At 39.5% G+C, this 19191-nt stretch overlaps 1 protein-coding gene across 1 annotated transcript in view; it reads left to right on the forward strand.

The window, feature by feature from the left end:
* The window catches only part of BEND7 (BEN domain containing 7), a gene marked incomplete at its 5' end in the record, with an annotated part of 40889 nt that overhangs the window by 2089 nt on the left and 19609 nt on the right, over positions 1 to 19191 (forward strand). Inside the window, 3 exons of the mRNA XM_010074213.1 lie at positions 7559 to 7858; positions 13502 to 13624; positions 16003 to 16268. Coding sequence (XP_010072515.1) covers positions 7559 to 7858; positions 13502 to 13624; positions 16003 to 16268 — 689 coding nt within the window. The remainder of the gene's footprint in view (positions 1 to 7558; positions 7859 to 13501; positions 13625 to 16002; positions 16269 to 19191) is intronic.

The following is a 19191-nucleotide window of genomic DNA, read 5'->3' on the forward strand; positions in this document are numbered from 1 at the left end:
TGTCAGGGACTGAACTCAACTGAAAGCAGTTGAAGTCTGAGCTCCCACCTTTCAGCAGGGATCTGGGATGAGTGGCATATGGCATCCCAGCTTTCCTTTAAAAGATTTCACATTGCATGGTGTAACTTTTCATTGTGCTTCAGGAATGGTGGGATCACAACACTTTTTCCTAGCTTGGTGTCTTGTCCACTGATAAAGAGTCTCAGGGTATAATTGCTGCTTCACTTGATTTCCCTGGTTTATGCCAAAAATTAATTGCAGAAGGTTGTTCACTCCAACTTGCTGGTTTAGAGTCGAGTTTGTTCTACAGTTTAGCTGTTTTAACTGATCCGTGTGATCAGCTGCTGAAACCTCCATGTTATGCAGCCTTTAGTATGTGAGTGGATGCCAAGATACATCATTGAAACTGTTACCCTTAGAAAAGGCGAAATGTTAATGCCATTTTATGATCGAGTGAAGCTTTATCTGGAACAGGATGCGCGTTTGTTTTGGTTGCACAGTTGAGAACAATGAACTCAAACTGAAGAGATGCACTGTTGAGAAGAGGGGAGCTTCTAGGGTAAATGAGTAAATCAGAAGAATCCAGCTTGTTTAACAAGCAGATGAATTAAGGATCAAATGTCTGGAAAGACCTGTTGAACCTAGATGGTCTTTTTTGCAGCAGCACAGATGGGCAAAACGTGGCTTTGTGGAAACGTAGGCTGCAAATTGGAGGAAGCTTCAGCGCAATTAGAGGAACACGGTACTGGACGTGACCTCTGACGATTGCAATGCTGTAAAGTTCAGCTGCTTTTTGAATGGAGCTTGGTAAGCTTAGGAAGGTTGCTTATGTGATGCAGTGGAGGAGTTTGCAAAATTCGGGAGGGAAACATCACTACTGAATTGTGCAGGTGAGGGCTGGCATCTCTTTTGTTTTGAAGGAAAGGGCTTAGTTATCTGATACCAGGAGAGTCTGCTCCATGTGAAAAGGGGGAGGCAGCCCTAAGTGAAGTGCTTAAACCTTGAAATGGACAAGATTTAAGACAGACGTGACTTCAGCTTTCACTAGTTATCAGCATAAACCTTCTGTCAGAGGGCTTCTAGGCCAGGCTTGGACAAGCCCATGAGGGGACTGTACAACCGTATCTTGTGGACAACGCTGGTTAAACCTAGCTTGTCTATAAAAAAATCTTTTGCATACACCACATTGGGTTTTTTTCAGTCTTAATATTTTATTATCATCACCAAAAAAGCGGAAATGTAATATACCTCCAGACTGAGTGTTTTTACAATGCTTTCAACTTGAAATTCAGGCGCTGTGTTTGAAAGGTTAATGTAGAAAACTAATTATATTATCCTGGTAACCAAATGTGTGATGAGACATTTGTCTGTGTAATTAACAGTGAAGAACTTTTATAGTTTCATAAAATTGAATGCTACGCACAGTGTGCTTGGAGCATTTGTTTTGAAGAGATGTCCAAAACAGAGATGTTTATGACTGATATAAAGTGGAGCTGAAATGTACTGTAATGCAGGTGGCTGTGCATTTTACAACATTTCGCATTGTAGAAATGGAAGGCAGCAGATTAATAACTTCACTATGTCATGGTAAAAATAAATAATGTGTTCTTGGAGCAGAGGAGCGATGCATAAGTTACTCACTAATTTCAAGAATTTATTCTGTCCCAGAAATAATATCCTCTGCAATTTATTCACAGAGAAAAAGTTGACTTAACACAAGTCTGTGAAGTTGTTACTTTTAATAGAATTACATCCCCTGTCTGATTGTTGCAATAGTAGCTTCTGTAATTAAGACTGCATAAAAATTTATTTTATGTATCTGTGTTCTCCAATGATCTAACTTCCTTTGGGGCTGAAGCATGATCATGACCTGGGATATTTCCAAGAGCTGGGGAAAGTTGTTGCACATCTATTATTATTTTTTTAATTATATGACCCCATTAGTATATACATTCATTGAGGAGTTGCTCACTGGTCCTTTCCTGAGCTATTTAGATGTTACAGCATGGCATGAAAGTGTGTAACATAAGCTTCTGCATCTGCTCCTGCTGGGTGTTTTGAAACTGTTACCCCGAGTTCTTCAACAGAGTTACTTCGTGGTGCTGGTGGCCCGGCCATCGAGGCTGGTCTAGCTTCCAGAGAAATAACCCCCAAATCCTGAATGGTCCCGGGGTCTGATCCTGGTTTTGATTCGGCAAATTGCTTTGCTTGTATTTGTGTTCGTGACACTTATTAGTTTTGTGTGTCTCGTCATAGGCAGGGCTATCAGTCACCCTGCATAGATCCATGCTTGGTTTGGGAGTAGAGGGTCTAGTTTGAGGGCGTTCCAGTTTTCCTGCAGGTATAATCTTAGTGCTCTGTGTGGTGACATGAAGATAAGTAAGTGCTTTTAAATGACATTTTAGAGCACTGCTAAGATGCCTCAACTAAGACAGCTTAAATGTCCCTCTATGTTAGCTCAGGGTAGTCAGAGTACCCAGCTCATAACTCATGTTGCCTGTGTGACCCTCTGACGTTGTTCGTGACCACTGCTCTCCCTGCTGACTTGGGGTTTAGGTTTTTAATTTGCAAAGCGTGTTGTTGCCTGTGTTACTTGTTCAGTATAGGTTCTTATATGCCAGCAAAGACTGGGGATCGCTTATTTGAGAAATACATGCTTACCCCATCAATTCAGCTACACACATGCCAGATTCAAATTATCCACAGAGCAGTCACAACAGCTTTCCGTGTGATTTAGGAAACCTTTTATCCGATAAGGAATCATGCACATGGCTCCTCTGTTTTCCCAATGCTGACCCACAATTTTCTGCTTCAGGACCACTTGCTGTACAGCGGCAAAAATATCTTGAGTTTTGAAAGTTACAGTTTGATGTGGGTACAGTTTTTGCTGAGAAGGGATGCTTAACTCCCTTGTAGGATAACTGACCTTTAAGGAAATAGATGAATACCATGTAACGTTCAAAAAGGTGTTTTGGTGCGTTCAGCCTGGCTGTGCCCTGGAGACCTGTACCGTGCATGCACATGCATCCCGATTCCTGGAGCTGCTCTGAATTCGCCCTTACAAAATCTTCCAGCACAGCAGCTGAGTTTTGTTGGCCCTCTTCCAGGAAGGGCAGCCTTCAAGTGGTGTCTGATAAACTGCCATTTAATATGTTTGATTATATAACCCTTTGCAATTATTTATTATTTTTTATTGAGCTTTCAAGCTGTATGCATCAGCTTCCACTTTTTCTCACCTCTGAAGACTTGTTTCCTTACAAACCAGGCTAATGTTGTCAGCTCACATGTGCTTGTCTAGCTGTCTATCGCTGCCGTTCCTACCCTCCCAATAGCTTCTGAACTCATCCACCAACTTCAGCCTAGTTTGACACAAAGGTGGAAATCTGTGAGAGACAAAGTACCTTCAGCAAGCAGCCCGATGGAGGAAAATGCCCTCCTTGTATAGCCAAGAAAGGAAAGGTTTCTGTAGGAGTTTCATCTGCCAAAACACAACAACATCAAATTAGATACTAATTCACAGAAAATCAAACTGTATTTAAAAAGTCAACTACTCATTCATAATTCCCAAAACCCATGAGAAGCATAAATGTTAAAAATAAAATAATTAATTGCAAAATATTGGCTAAGAGAACATTATGGTTATTTATTTATATAAGTCAAAAGAAAAAAAAATCAAAAACAGGTGACTGTCCAACCTTTATTCACTCATTTATACACTTTAAAATACATACATTAATTACAGGTGTTGTTACCACTTCTCTAATACTGGAATAAAATTAATGTTTTAATATATGGGTATGGGTGCATATCATTTTATAATTTTTTTGTAGCACTGTGATAATATTTGACAAACTATTCAGAAAAGTATAATAACTTGTTTGTAGGCAGTGTGCTGTATATTAGGTTTAATAAGCCTAATAGTGAGAAGATGGTCAGCATATAGGGGCAAAGAATGGAATTAATGAATTATTGATAATATTTTGTTAACCTGAGTTGTTTCCAGGCCTGTTGCTTCAGGCAGGTGCACACTCAGCATGTGGATTCTGCTTCATCCTAGGGCAGGTCTAGTTTACATTTGTGCGTTTGTAATCTTGAATATTTTTACAGCTACCAAAGCAGGAAGGTTTTTATCCTGTGCACACTTTCAGTAAAGAAAGAGATTGAAATTAATTTTAGGGAAATTACTTTATGAATATTTGATGTATTATTTATGAAAGGGCTTTGGTTTGCCTTTGTTTTATAAGATTACAATCAGGCCATGTGGTTTTATATAAGGGGCCATAATAGGAACAACTATAATAGTTATTTTAAAAAATTGTTAATAAGTTTTTGTTATTACTATTATTATCTTTACATATAAGTTCCTAAAGAGGGCTGTAATTTACCATGTTTATCTCTTTTGAGTAGTGTTGTTGTAAGTATTTTAGTGTTTTGAAAGTAAATTAATTGGTTTCAGATAAAACCAAAGGGATTACAAGGGGAATCCAAATGGCAAAACCTGTAGCACGCAGCCTGGGGGCATCCCCATCTCCTTGGGAGAGCTGGGGTCTCCTGGTACGTGTACAGGGAAAGGCTGAAAGATGCACCGCTCCTCTCAGGCCTCAACATCTGTCTCAGGATAGAGATTTATGTAATAAACTATTTTTTTTTCCATGCTTGATTATCCCATTCAGCTTTTAAAAAGAAAGGCTGGCTCTTCCGTGGGATGTAGTAGCTTGAACTGTTTCGTTTTCTCTGTGTTCCATCTTCCTTTTTTTTATTATTATTATTTTTAAATTACATGGTTATTATCTGTTAAAATCATCAGCAGTGGAATAGCTGGTAACAAAATGCTGTCATTAAGCTCTAGAGCTAATAGCCAAATGAGATAACCAGGGAGCAAAAAGTTAAATCTGTTACTGGTCTTGCACCTACCTGTAGATTCAGCTGGTGTAACATCAGCTGCTCTCTGCTCGTGTCGGGAAGGATGCTGCTGTCGCTGGCCAGTTACAAATTAAGAGATGTAAAAAGTCATAATTGGGAGAGGGGGGGAGGTAAACTTGCACTGAAGATTAAATAAAGCGTATAGCCTGTATGTTTTAATGCCCTTCCTTACAAAAAAGAAGACATTAAAAAGAAACCTAAAACAAAACTAAAAACCCAAATTAAAAAAAACAAAACAAAACAAAAAAAAAAAAACAAAAAACCAAAAAAAACCCCAAACAAACCAAAAACAAAAACCCAAACAGAAAAATCCTTAAAAACAACAACAGCAACAACAAAAACCCCAAAACCAAGTTCACAATAGGGGAAATCTTCCAGGGAGCTACCTAAAAGCAATGACATGCTTATGTGGGATGCAAGTTCAGGGTTTGCTGTAACATAAATATAGGGGGGGGGGTTTGTATTTGGAAGTAAACATGCTCATGTCACTGTATAGGAAAACCTCAATATGAAGGAACAAGGGACCAGAATCAAGGCTGAATTAGCTCAATTAGCATTAATATTTTATGTAATTGGATAAGGGAAATTTAATCTTTCCAACAATGTGTCACCCGACAAGCATGCAGTCACTACACCCAACAGGAGCAGGTGGGTGGGAAGCTTTCTTTTTATATTCAGATATGTTTTGCTATTGAATACAAATACAAATTGCCAACCTAAATCTCTGAGAGCCTCGGGTACTGATGGTAAGGGACGGCTTTATGCTCCGGTGTGATTGGGGCATTTGGAGCTTGGATGTGGGCAGGTACAGCCATGTACAGGATAAAGGCAATCTTCAGCGTACGGGTCTGAGTATCTCAATAATTGGAGTCCAGTGGTACTCTGCGGCCTCTCGAGGTTGGGAACTGCAAACAGTCAGCCCCTGGTTGGGTTGGGGCCAGAAAGTGTTATTTTAAAGGAATCAGTGCTTTGATTTGTTAATTAAATCACACCTACACGTGTAGATCTGGAAGCAAACCAACAAATCAAACACAACGCAGAACTTCCTTGCAAAGGGTTTTTCTCACCGCTTTAGCTGGAGTGGAAATGGTGCTAGAGTATCACTGTACGGGGTTGACAAATATTTTTCTAAGTTTGGACTAGGAGCTTTCTTGCAAACCGCCCACTCTCCTTGTTGGCTCGGGGTGGGCTGGAGCCAGCTGGCACTGGCCCAGGGAACCGGTGTGCCAGGTCAAGCGGGAGATGCTCTGATTCAGCAGAGGCTGGAGCGGATTGTACAGCTCCTCTCCCCTGCTGACTATTCGCTTCCTGGAGCAAAAACTCCCTCTTTCGGGAACTGCACATCCCTGGGTATGCTGGGCTTGCAGCATGTCCCAGCCACATTGAGCTTGGTCCATGTTGGGAAGGGGGTTGCTGCTCTTTATCTGTCTGGTTTAGCCAGCTACCTAGGCGTGAGCCTGAGCTTAGGCAATGGAATGGTGCTGTTGAGATGATAAAATTGTTTGCATGCCTGGTATCAGCATGCTTTCAAATACCTCCTTGAACCAGAGACAATGCACGTTGCACCTTGGTTTTTGGGAGGGTTGTTTCTCTTCTGAAGTTTCCTTTGCACTCTGGCTTTTCCAAAAATAAGTTTATTTTGGGAAGTGCGAATGTGAATTGAATAGAGGATACCAAGTATTATAAAGGAAAGTTGATTCATCAGTTTCTTGATCTTCATTATGCCATTTGCTTAGGATGTTTGATTTTTCTATTACCAGTATAAAAAATAGAAGCTTCTTATTTCAGAAGCAGTTATGAATACTTCCTTATTACGAGTGAATTGTAATGTGTGCTTTAACGAGCAAAATAGCTACTATCTGCCCCAAACAGGTATATTCATTGTGCAATCAGCAGTTTCATATGTAAAATTAATACTTAAATGGTGCCAGGAGTATTAAAGTATGTAATTGTTATTATTTAAATGCCCTGAATTTATTTGGAACAGTCACATTTTTCTTGTATATATTTTCATTTTGTTTTCATAATCTGCCTTTTTAAGACACCCAGCAGTTAGGCTGTATACAGTTCTACACGTATTAGCTGCTTTTTAATTTATTCTTGTATAACCCAGTATTATTAAATTCTGTGGACTAGGGAACTGATCCTGTTCATTAAAATCAATAGATGCAGAGTTGCTCTGTGTATGTGGTGTGGTGCTTTTTGTGTTTTTTCTTTGTAGAATCTATCCTTCAGCATATAGCAAACTGATATAAAAAGGGTCTAATTCTTCAGGCTTTACTTGGGAAAATATCCACTGATGTCAATGCCTGAATAGGATCAGTCCCTTAAAAGGACAATTTATTTGAAACTGCTCTAGCTATCATTATTTCCTTCTGGAGAAAAATAATCTTACTCATCAAAGCTTTAGAAATGGCATCAAGAAAGCCAAGTTCAGCAGAAAAAACATGTCAGCCATCGCTGTGCTAAAGCGTAGCCTGGTACATACCAATGACCGCTCAACCATCCCTTTTCTTTCTTATCTTTATTTATTGATTTTTGTACGCCAACTCTTACTGGCATCTAAAATCACTAATCTCTACCCATTACTGTTTTCCCTAATTTACAGTGATAACTGTGGCTCTGTTTTCATTAGGAGATGAAAGCCGGGAAATTAAAAAACAAATTACAGGGATGAGAAGATTACTGAATGACAGCACTGGAAGAATCTATCAACGAGTTGGCAAAGAAGGAGAAAAACTGAAGGAGGAGCCCCAAGATTTAGACTTAGACTGGGCCCAGCGCCTGAATTCCCCTGCAGAGTCCCAGGCGAGCCTTCATCCTTCACAGAGCAGTGCATGGAATGAATTGTCACCCCAAGCTAGCCATTTTTCAGGGCAATACGGAACTCGATCCAAAACGTTCCAAAATCAGACACGAACCGTGGCATCCAATGGTATGATCTGCATTAGATACTGAGAGTAGTACTTTTTTTTCCTCTCCTTGTACTGTACTAAATTTCTGCCTTTGTTGTGATGATTTATTGTACTGCTGCACTGAAATCAGTTACAGTTCAGAGTCTACAAAATGAGCACATAGTTATCACTTTGAAAAGGTGCGAAAGTGGGCACAGTGCATTCTGCTACCATCTGTCTTAGCTTTTCAATTGGATTCCTGGTGATAGGACAGAATTGCTCAGTGCTGTTACAGGCTTAATTTCTATCCTGTAGTTATTAAAACAGCTTTTGCCATTGTTATTAAATTCGTAGCTAATTAAATGTCAACCTCTACCACTCCTCTTTGCACTGAGTAATGTAGCACTGTTGTGACACCACTTGCGGAGCAGGATTCTACTGACTTTCATAAGGGGGTGGCATCAGCCTTACAACTGGCCACTGAAGTTAAGGTACAAAATCCCATCACAGCCTTGGGCTTTTGTTCTGGTGGGACCACTGGAGAAAAGAGATGATGCAGTCTACCTGTCAACAGCACATACTAGAGCATGGTCCTTCGTGTGCTGGCAGAGAATTCTGCCCTAAAGTAGATGACAGTGTGCCCTTAAAATGCTTTTCTCTTTTTAAGTCCCAGAACATGGAGGTTTTACTGCCAGATTTCTGAAGGTCTTCTTTAATGATCTAGATTCAGTTTTCCTGAACACTAAATTTAGAGGGGGGAATTATATTAAAGGGATACCTCAGTTCTAAATTCTGGAAAATAAAAAATTGTGAGATTGCATCTGAAAACATTGTTAATTTCCAGTTGATTCTGAAGGTATCCGTACTTCCCAGTAGGAGTGTTTGCTGTGTATCCTTCTCTAACAGCATACAAGTTGTCATTGCTTGCAACAGTTAAAAAGAAAAATACTATTATTATTCTCAGGACTGTCCTTTAGGAAGTACTGTCACTGCACTAAAAAACATGCAGCCCTAGGTTTCACCAAACTGACTGTTTCTCTGGAGAGACAGTGATTCACACAGAGGTACCAGTTGACCTGGAGAAAGATGTTGCAGTAAGTCAGGCTAGTTTTATTTATTTTATAACACACACAAAAAGGAAAGGTTTTTTTAAAAGGTGCAGATCCAGGGAAAAGGGAAAAACACTTGATGGAAATTAGCATCCAAGTCTAAAACTATGCTCTCAAAATCCCACCATAAAAACCTTCTAAATGTGGAAGGACCCAAAATTCATCATGCATTTCCCTCTTTGCCCTGGGAGTCACTGGGCACCAGCAGGGACAGTTCTCTGCATGCACAGAAGTGCCCAAGCCTGCACAGATTAGGTGCCTAGTTCTGGATCCATAAAGTAGGTGGAGCAGCACCTCTATCCCCTCAGGGGCCTGATTCAGCATGTGAGCTAAAATGTGTTGACAGGATTTGGCCCCATATGCAAGAAAATGTCAATGTTTTCATTTTTCATACAAGGAGGAAGGGTTCGGCTGATTTTTGATCTTCTACAGGTTAGAACAGTCTGTGAGACAGCGAAGGGTTGGGTTGAGTGACCTCTGGGGTGGTCAGGAGGAATGTCCGAGCTCCCAGCTCTTGGGGAAGTGCACCAGGAGGCACCTTCCACTCCTCCTTCTGCAGCTGTCCTGCAGCAGAATGGAATGCAGTCTTTTAGGTTATTACATAAAGATGGGTGTGAGCCCTCTCTGCTGGCCATCTTGGCAAAGCCGATCTGCGTAGCTCTTTAGTTAGAGACATCTACGTCCCGTGGGGTGTTGCAATCCTGCCAGGCAGTTTTGCTGCTTTGCCTCCAAAGCCCAGTATCTAGGAAAGGAAAACATTTCTGGGCTGCGAGCAAGCGCTGGAACTGCTCCTCACCCAGCACACAGCTCTTTTGGGAGGTCATTGTAATGTGCCTGATTCCCTCCATCCCTTGCACTGGGAGCCTGAGCATCTAACTGAGTGCTTTAGATATTATTTAAAGGATGGACAGAGTCCTTAAAAGCTGGGTGTAGAAATGCTGAACGATACATGAAGGGAGATACTACTCCTTCATACTTACCATGGTGTTTAAACTCATCAGAGCAAAACTGTTCAGGCAGGACAAAAGGTTATTGCCTGGGTCGTCACTGGGGACTGGTCCAAGCATCTATAGCAGGTGGTCCGAGTCCAGAAAGTGTTTCTGTCCATTGTGGATAGATACCATATAGGAAGCCAAGATACATGTTGTAGGCTGTCTGAATTACTCAAGTTAGAATGTAGTAGGCATCTAAGTCCATCTAACTAGCATAGTTACCTACTCGCATGGTAAAGGTGGTTATGGGGGGGCTGGAATGTCTGTTTAATAGGTGGTGGTGTAGAAAGCAGTCGGGGGAAAAAGTTTTGTCAAAAACAGATGGAGAGAGAAAAGAAAAGGGAAATCCGTCAGTGCTGTGGCAGCTGAATTGCTTTTTGGTTATGTCAAGATTGTTTTCAATGGATTGCACTCTCATGCTTTTCAGATGTAAACTTGTGGTAGCAATGTTACAGCAGGTGAATTCACTCTCAGCAGATCCAGCTGCAAGAACCACTGTCCTGGGCTACTTGCTGCTCACACAGGGAAAGCGACTAATTCATTTCTGTCATCTCCTCTCAATCATACAGGCTGGTATCAAATTTGCCTGCTGGCTAGCTTCCAAAAGAGAGGGAGATGGCTCTTTAAAGACTCCTTCATAAAAATAAAAAGTCTATTCTCCTTTTAAAATTAAAAATTGATTTATAACAAGTTGAAAAGGGTTGCTTTTGTCCTCTAAAAATGATAAAGATAGTGCTTGGAACAATGACTGAGAACACTCTACAAGATGTTTCTTACAACACAGTAACTGATCAGAAGAGGGAGGATAGAAAGAAAATAAAAAACCCTCATGAATATGTATAAAGTCAGTAGAATCCTGCTTTGATTTGAAATATTGGTGGTCTCTTTTCCCATTTCCAGTACCTACGGTAGATTTACATGGGTAATTTCTATCAATGCTAATGGGGATTATAATGTAAATCCCCCATGCCTCAATGGGAAAATAGACCCTTTGGTTTTCCATCAGGAGCCTGCGTGCTTTCATTAGGAACATGTTATATTGCAACAGGAAAGATGTACAGGTGTTTACTGATACAATTTGTCTAAGTTCTCACATGCAGTTCACCATGATGTAGAGTCTTTGTTAAGGAAACAAAAGGCACCAGCCCTGTCTCCCGCTGTAGTCTGTCAGATATTATTTCCAGAAGCCTGCTAGAATATTGAATTCTGATCAAGAGAGAGGACAGGCTTTATCCCGAGGAGCTTGTTAGTCTAAAACAACTGAGAAAGCACTGGAGGAAGGATGTTCTTACTATGCATTTGTCTTCTGTTAATAAAACTCCTAATTTCTTGGGACTCCATTTCTGGGGTACCTGCTTGTCTTTCTGAAAGGTATGGAGTTATGCTGATGCTATTAAATGATAAGTAGTCTTCAACCTCATCTACTTAAAAGTCTGCCTTTAACAGATAGAGAAATGGTATTGGTGGAGCCAAGTTGAGAGATTCTGAGTCATCACCTGCAAAGCTAAAGATAATATTATTTTTTTCCCCTCTGTACCTGTAACAATGGGCTGAACACTTTGAAAAGATAAAATGCCATCCATGCCCCAAGGAAATTCCAGTGAATAGACACCATACAGAAGAAGGGTGAGATCAAACTGGGCAGAGTCCTGCTGAGTCAGTAACCTCTTTTTGTTTTAATTTGAGACTCTCAGCCTGGTTTCCAGATTTTTACTTTTAAAAAGTTGTTTTATTGACAGCTGAAACCCTGGAGAGAAGAAGCTGGTAGAACTATTGCGTTTGTATTTGCTAGATTTGCAGAGACTATTAAACTATTTATCTTAGTGTAGTATTAACAGTTTTTGTCCATGGATTATATTTTCAAACACCAAAATTTGTAATTGCAGTACTGTGGACAATATAAATATCTCAGGAAAAGAGGAGAGTGACACCCAGAAGCTGTCAACAATCTTTAAGTGATGCATCAGTTTAGCTTCACAAGTAGCTCACTTTTGGGGGAATGTCCACCAGTTTGCTCAAGTCTGATAGATGTGGCTTCAGAGCTGAAGGACTGAATGGAAAGAGGTAGAGAACAAGTGCCTGGGAAGGGAGATTTGAGGATGAACACATTGGAAGAACTAGGAAAGGGTGGGAGCAATTTAGCGGTGGCCAGATTTTCAGCTATTTCAAATGAGGATTGAAGTCAGATATCTGTGTGGGTCTGGCATCAGGGAGCTCTGATGAAAGAACACAAACTAAACCTAAAACCATATTAATAAACTGGTTTGGCTTCAGAGGAAGGCAAAAGTAATAACGAAAAATGGGAGGATTTATAAGCAAAGATTAAATGAGTTGCTTATGTTCACTTTAGCTAGGTAATGATTAAAGGGCAGCCGATAACTGCCAGGCTGTGGAAGAAAAATAGAAATACACTCTCTGAAGTCCACCACATGTGACACCAAGCAAGATGATTTTTGTTAGATCCATTTGTACCTATCTTCATAAAATGAAGATCATCATCCCTTCTCTTGTGTGCTTTGATGAGCAGTAAAATAGCCATCAATTTAAATGACTGTAAGCACATTTTGTAATGAAGGAGGGTGCATCGCATCTGGCCTCAATTTCAAGCAGGTATTGCTAGGTGTTTTGTTGAATTTTGAAATTTTTATTTGCAGCGTTAATGCTAGGGATACAGCTGTTTCAAACTACAGTGCAGGATACAACTATTCAGGTAAAGCTTGAAATCTCTTGGTCATTACAGCGTGTCCTAATTCAGGACCTATGATGAAAAACTTCTGGAAAGCAAGGCAGTAATACGAGCATTGCTAAGAGCTAGAACTAGAAGTATGTAAATTCAGTTAAACACTAGTAAAAATTACTAGGAAAAAATAAACTGTTGAACTACTCTATTAATTTTCAGAGGGAAACTATGGAAAGCCCATCTTGCAGGTCACAGTGCTGGAAAACATGCCATAGAAAACAATCCCACCCTAGCAAACGGAAGAGCTGATTTGAAACCTTTCCTTGCTGGTCGTTCTTTTCTATCCTAGTTTGGTTTTTTTCATTCTCCAGACAGGGTATTTAATTTTCATCCTCAATTCTTCACATGGTAAAGAATCACATGTAACATTCAAGCAGTTTAAATATTCTTGGGCCCTCATTTAATGTGCAGTAGAAACGTTTATTACATAGACTGTCTTCATTCTTTGTAAGACTGTTCCGGGAGATGGGCTTTTTTCGTGTGTGTGATAAAGTGAGTATGTTTATAATGAGGTTTGGTGCTATTGTTATTCAAGATGAACTAGGCTGACAATAGAGAGCCCTGCTGTGAAGAGTGCATTGTATTCACGCTCTGAGCAGTCTTCTCCAGCCCATGTAACATTGCATCCCCTACTGTATATAATTGCACAGACTAGTAATTGGATAAAATCTAGTGTTCTTCTCTTAAAAGACCATGTTGAAAATTATTTGCTTTCTTTCTTTGGATCTAATTTCATGATCAGGACTATTGATAACAGTGTCAAACGCCTGCTGGTAATTGTTGTTTGGGTGTTTTTGTGTGGGTTACATCATCTCGCCCCCATTTCATTCCTCTCTCTTTCAGGAGAAATCCCAATGGTGAATTCATCAGTTGGACCAAATTGCTGTACATGTAATTGCCAGTCAACCCTACAGGCTATTCTTCAAGAGCTCAAGACCATGCGAAAATTGATGCAGATTCAAGCAGGTACAATGACCAGTCGTATACATTTGTATCCATGACAAGCATCTTGTTGTGAGGAGGAATGGTCTAGTAAGACAGAAATCTGTCTGGAGATTCAGGAAAACCTGGACTGTTTTCTGGTCTCTTGACACATCGTTCAAAGTCAAATTTTCACAGGCTTCCTGGAAATGCAATTTTTAATTCTCAGATCCTTAATTGTAACATGGGATATTATCTTATAAGAATCTTTTAAGGCTAAATTAAAAAAAAAAAATCTAATGTGGTTAGATACTCTAGTAGTGGGAGCTCAGTGGGTTGGTCAATATGCCATAACCATGCCCAGTTTGTTTTCATGGTGTATTCTTTCAGAGGTGCAAAATGCCACTTTACCTGTTATCTGCTTACCACTTCTCTAATCTTAGGAGGAAAAAAAAATGGAAGATGACTTAAAGTTGTTGTATAACACTTAATTCAGAGATCTTTCAAGTCACAACTCCGTGGCAGCCTAAGCTGAGGATCCTCTGCACGTTGTGGCCTCCACCATTCTTCAGGCTGATTTACCAGTTCTTTCTGCTGGCTGAACCAGCAGTAATCTGTTCACTGGGGAAAACGATCAGGGTTAGTTTTCTGCTAGATTAGGAGCTGAAACAGAACAGTGCAGAGGCTAAAGAGCTCTTGAGCCAGCAGGATAACAAGACTGTAGCAGGTAGGAGTTAGGTAGGTCATCGTAGGCCGCTGTGAAGCTGCAGCCTCCGTGCTTCCTAAAAATTGGTGTTAAGGGTAATGAGGAGCTGGAGATGTTGGAGGTTTTTTCAGTTGAGTTGCCCATCCATCATGAGTGATGGGGAGTGGAGCCATGGAGGTTTTTTTCTTAGAGTGGCTGGATAAGACCTCTGTAAGAAAAGGGAGTGTTGAGTAATTAACTGAAATATGGGTGGAGTGAAGGGCTGACGAAACTCCGTGTCTCCACGGTGTATAATGCCTGAATGAGCGACGGGGAGGATCAGACAGGCTTTGTAATATTGGTTGATACACATAAAAATGCTTTTCTAAAAGTCATCGATTTACAGAGAAGCACACAAAGGCCCCGTTTTGCAATCTTTGCTGGGACAGGGAATTCTTTACGCAGTTGCATGGATTTCAGCGCAATTACGTGCATGATTAAAAATGGCTTGCTGGTGAGAGGTACAGAGCTGGGGCTTATGCCAAAGAGCTGGCTCCTCAGTAGCAGGAGCATTTCTTATTTATTAGGTATCTATAGAATAAGTACCTTGTTAATTAGTGAATCTCTTGATAAAAAGGCCTGGGAATAGTTCATATTTTCTGGTAGGCATGAAATTATGGTTTTGCAGGGGAAAAAAAAATATGTGAAGTTTTTGTTACTAAATGGAAAAAAACTAAAATGCAAACATGTAAGTGAAAGTGTAATAATTTATTTTAGTGTTCAAACACCCTTCTGTCTAAATGATAAACTACAAATTACAGTCTTGTAAATCCTTGCCAGAAATTAAATACCCCAGAAATCTTCTAACAGACAGTATTCCAAGGCTTTTTTTTCCTCAAGCCTTGTAGATGAGGACTATTTGTAGTTCACTCGTAGCTCAAATGAGTTTGATTTGCATTTGTAGAGCTTTTGGCTTTTTTTGTTTTGACCTTGATCTTACTGATTCATCCAGACATCTAATTGTATCTGCTGGAGGACTCACTCACATTGATACAGGTTCAGGACTGGTGCCTTAATTTATACAAATGATTGTGGATACTGGAAAATGCGAAATATCAATAAATATAAAATATGATCGCTTAGATTTCAGAGATAACACATGAACTGTCAATTTCTGTGTATGACCAAAACAACTTTGGGTTACTTTTTTCCCAGAAATTAAACTATTGAATAGTGTTTTCAATCATTCTTGAGATAATGGTACTTGAAATGTTCTTGCTGAGCTAATTAACTTGGTGACTACATTAATAAAAATAACTGTAATTGCATTAGCACTTGTGTTATCTTACTTTATCAGGATAAGATACTCAAAGACAATGAGATTCTTAGTCATTCAAGAGGGTATAGTAATTAATCCTTGCTTATGTCCTTCGTGTCACCAACCATCTAGTGGTCACTAGGAAAGAGAGCCACATATTCCAAATTTTCCTAAAACACTGTTCGTCAGTATGTCTTGAAAAACCTTATAGTGGAGCTCAGTGTCATTATCCCCATTCTACAAATTGGAAAATTATGCAAAGGTGATAAAATGTCACTGTTTCACATGCATAAACAGCCCTGAAAACCGTACGGCTTATCCACAAGATGAGCTCAGTATGTCAGTAGTTTCTTGGCGTGTCTATCTGGTTATACATGTGCTTTTGTCTGTAAATTTGATACGTTACTTTCTGTCATTCAGTTGGGACTCAAAACAGACAGCAGCCTCCTGTTCCTCTGATTTGTGCACAAAAGTCAACGATATCAAGAAAGAGAAATAAAAAGAAAAAACTACCCCTCAAAACTGTTGAACCAATTACCATGAATAAGAAACCCAACGCTGCAGAGAATGAAAAGAAGCTATCAGTAAACTCGGAACGATTGAGTCTGCAAGCAATGGAACCCCCCCCAAAACCAGAAACCCCTGTTTCAGGATTTGGAATTATCCTTGAATCGGCTTCATCAGATGTAAGTTAATATTTTAATATGTGGGATTGCAGGATTTTAAAGCACTAGCTCATTCAGGAGCATCACTGCTCAAGTCAGGTTAACATGTATTCCCTCTTGTTAGATTAAACAAGCCAAATCTTGGGTAGGATTGAGTGGAGACGGTAGGGTTAGACATGGGGAGTGCTGATTACTGATTGCAAGTGTTGGGGGTGTTTTTTTTCAGATTTCATGAGCTTGTAGTTCTGCCTTGAGTTCAAGGCTGCCTGTTGTTTGAGTTTGCAGTGGAAACTTGTTCTTCATCTCTCCTGTTGCCAAGAGCCACCATGAGATCAGGAGCCATGAAAAGTGCTGCGTGTATAAACCGTTCACAGCTCTGTCACTTACTGATGAGCGCACATAGCCCACACGTATGCCCTTATCCTGCCAAGATGTATTTATGTGCTGTGCTTCATGCCTGGCTGGTCCCGCTGGCTTCAGGGGACTCCTCACCTCTGTAAAGTTCATACCTCAGTCTTTGCTGAGTCGGGTTGGTCTTCATTGCTGTGGTTGCTGGATGAAGGCTTGGATGCTGTTGATGATGTCAGTGTGACTAAATGGGCCAAAATTTGCTGCTCTAAAAATATGTCCTTTTCGCATGTAAAATTGCAATAAGCATATTTTCTTGCTTCACAGAAGATGTACGCATTGATAGAAATGGCATGTATCTGGTGGCTGATTGGCTTTGTTTAATGACCAAATAGATGTTGTCTGAACCAGCTGACTGATGAGTAAACTGATCGTTAATTTCTCTACTATATTTTTAATTTTGAGCAGGCAGTTTCCAATTTCCTAAGTACTATGATTGACATAATTAAATTCAGTATCAATAAGCGTAAATGAAAACAGTGCAGCAGATAATGTTCTACCTTTCTGGAAGTGGGAACTAATAATAAAAAAGAGCAGTCATGATAATTCAGTTATACAGATGCAAGCCACACCACTAATTAGATTGCAGTCTCATGCCACAGAGTCCGTGTAGTCATACAGAGTAACTAGTTTGATGCTTTTTCTGAGGTTTTTCTTTTGTAGTATTATTCTTAATAATGTTTGAGAGAACTGTTTGGGGAGGGACTGGTAATTTATCTCCAATACACAATTTGTGCTTCTAATTTTTCTTTCCTTGTGGCAATCTTCAGCTTGAAACATGGTTTTGAAAACAAGTTTTGTACTTGCGATGGAATTTAATTTGGCTGTATGAATGTGTTTCATCGCTGGACACAATTCTTTGTAGGTGCCAATTTGACCTAGGGAAAAAAAGAAGAGAAAGCATGTGGCTCATAAATCAGGTCCTCATCTGCCCTCCCCTGCTTTGGCCCCGGCTTGCCCCAGTAGTTGTTTGACTAAATTTACAGAGCCAGAACCCCAAGACAAACAAATTGGTTTTGTTTTGGCTTTGGAAAGAAAACAGTTGAATGCTGAAAATAGATACATTTAACAGCAAAAATACAATGTGACCTTAAACATTTTGAAAAGGCTAAAGAAAGTAATTTCTTTCAGAATGAATGGTGGTGTTAACTTTTTCTAGTTATTCATAAGCATCTCTAGTGTGCTCACAACCAGCATGTCTGAGTGCCTGAAAAAACTGAAAGACATTTTAAGCAGCACCATAAATGAATGTTCCCTTGAGAATATTGCACGGGTTGTCTGTACTGTGTGCTCTGTCATACGCCACGACTGTCACCGCTGTTATTTTTCCAACATTTGTTGAACTTTAAGAAAAATCTCAGTTTACTGTGTATAAAATTGGGACTACTGAAGCCAGTGCAATTAGTTCAGATTTGCGGAGATTAAATACTTGCAGAGATGGAAAAAGTCTTTGTGAGACCAACTCTTAATCCGGCCCATGAATCAGAGAGCCTGCTTTTTAAATGTAATGATCTGTTACTCTTAGTTAAACTTTCTCATGTTTGTTTTACTGTTATAATATCTCATTTATAATCTAATCATTTCTAATCTATGTAGTACAACCTAATAAAATGTCTAGGATTAAATCTAATTCGCTGCTTGTTAATTTTAGCACAGCAAAAGCCTTTGGCATTCAGGTCTTATTTATTTTATTGTACACGAGTAGTTTACCCACCAGTTCCTTATGCTGTGATCATTATCTGGTAAAAAATGCTTTTCTTTTTGAGAAACCGCATTCAAAGTGATCATAAAGTTCAATTAGGTACTGATTGTCTTTGAACAGTTTGCTGCTAAAGGGAAGCAAGTATAAATCAGTGTTTTGCCTTCAAGCTATTTTGCTGATGTACAAATTGATTCATATATTAAGAATAAAATAGTCAAAACTAAAATAATATTGATTCCTCCATGCTGGTCCACTGGTGAGATTTCAGATGTATTTTACAGCTGTATTAGTGAAGGTGATTTGTGTGTGCTAGGCGTCCTGTATCATCGAGGTCATCTTAGATTGCTATCATAAGACCCAAGACCCAAGTAACAGAATAGGACAGGATACCTTCATCACCGTGACAATTACATTCTGGTTTTTGATGAACATGAAGTAGAATTTTTCCCAAGTTGTAAACTTGGCCCACATTTATTTACACTTGAAAATCTTTTTTGTCACCAGAAAGTTTAGAAGTAACATATTAAAAACCCACCTACCTCAGAAGATTGTCACATGTCAAACAGGGTAACTCTTGACTGTTTTGCTGGATCGAGCATTTTGAAAGTTTCAAGGTAACACACAACTTTTCATCCAGAACAAGCTGAGAAACTTATGTGCTTTTTAGATATATTTTTTTATTGCTATCTACAAATTTTATGATTCTTCATCCTGGCTTCCCAAAGCACTGTAGTCTTCAGTTTTACTGCACAATGCACGTGCATATCCAGTTATAGTATATGCTGTGAAAATATTCAGCTTGCTGTAACTCTCTTGATATTGATTTTTAAAAAT

This window comes from Pterocles gutturalis, unplaced genomic scaffold, assembly GCF_000699245.1.
Source record: "Pterocles gutturalis isolate BGI_N339 unplaced genomic scaffold, ASM69924v1 scaffold10022, whole genome shotgun sequence".
Classification (NCBI taxonomy): Eukaryota; Metazoa; Chordata; class Aves; order Pterocliformes; family Pteroclidae; genus Pterocles; species Pterocles gutturalis.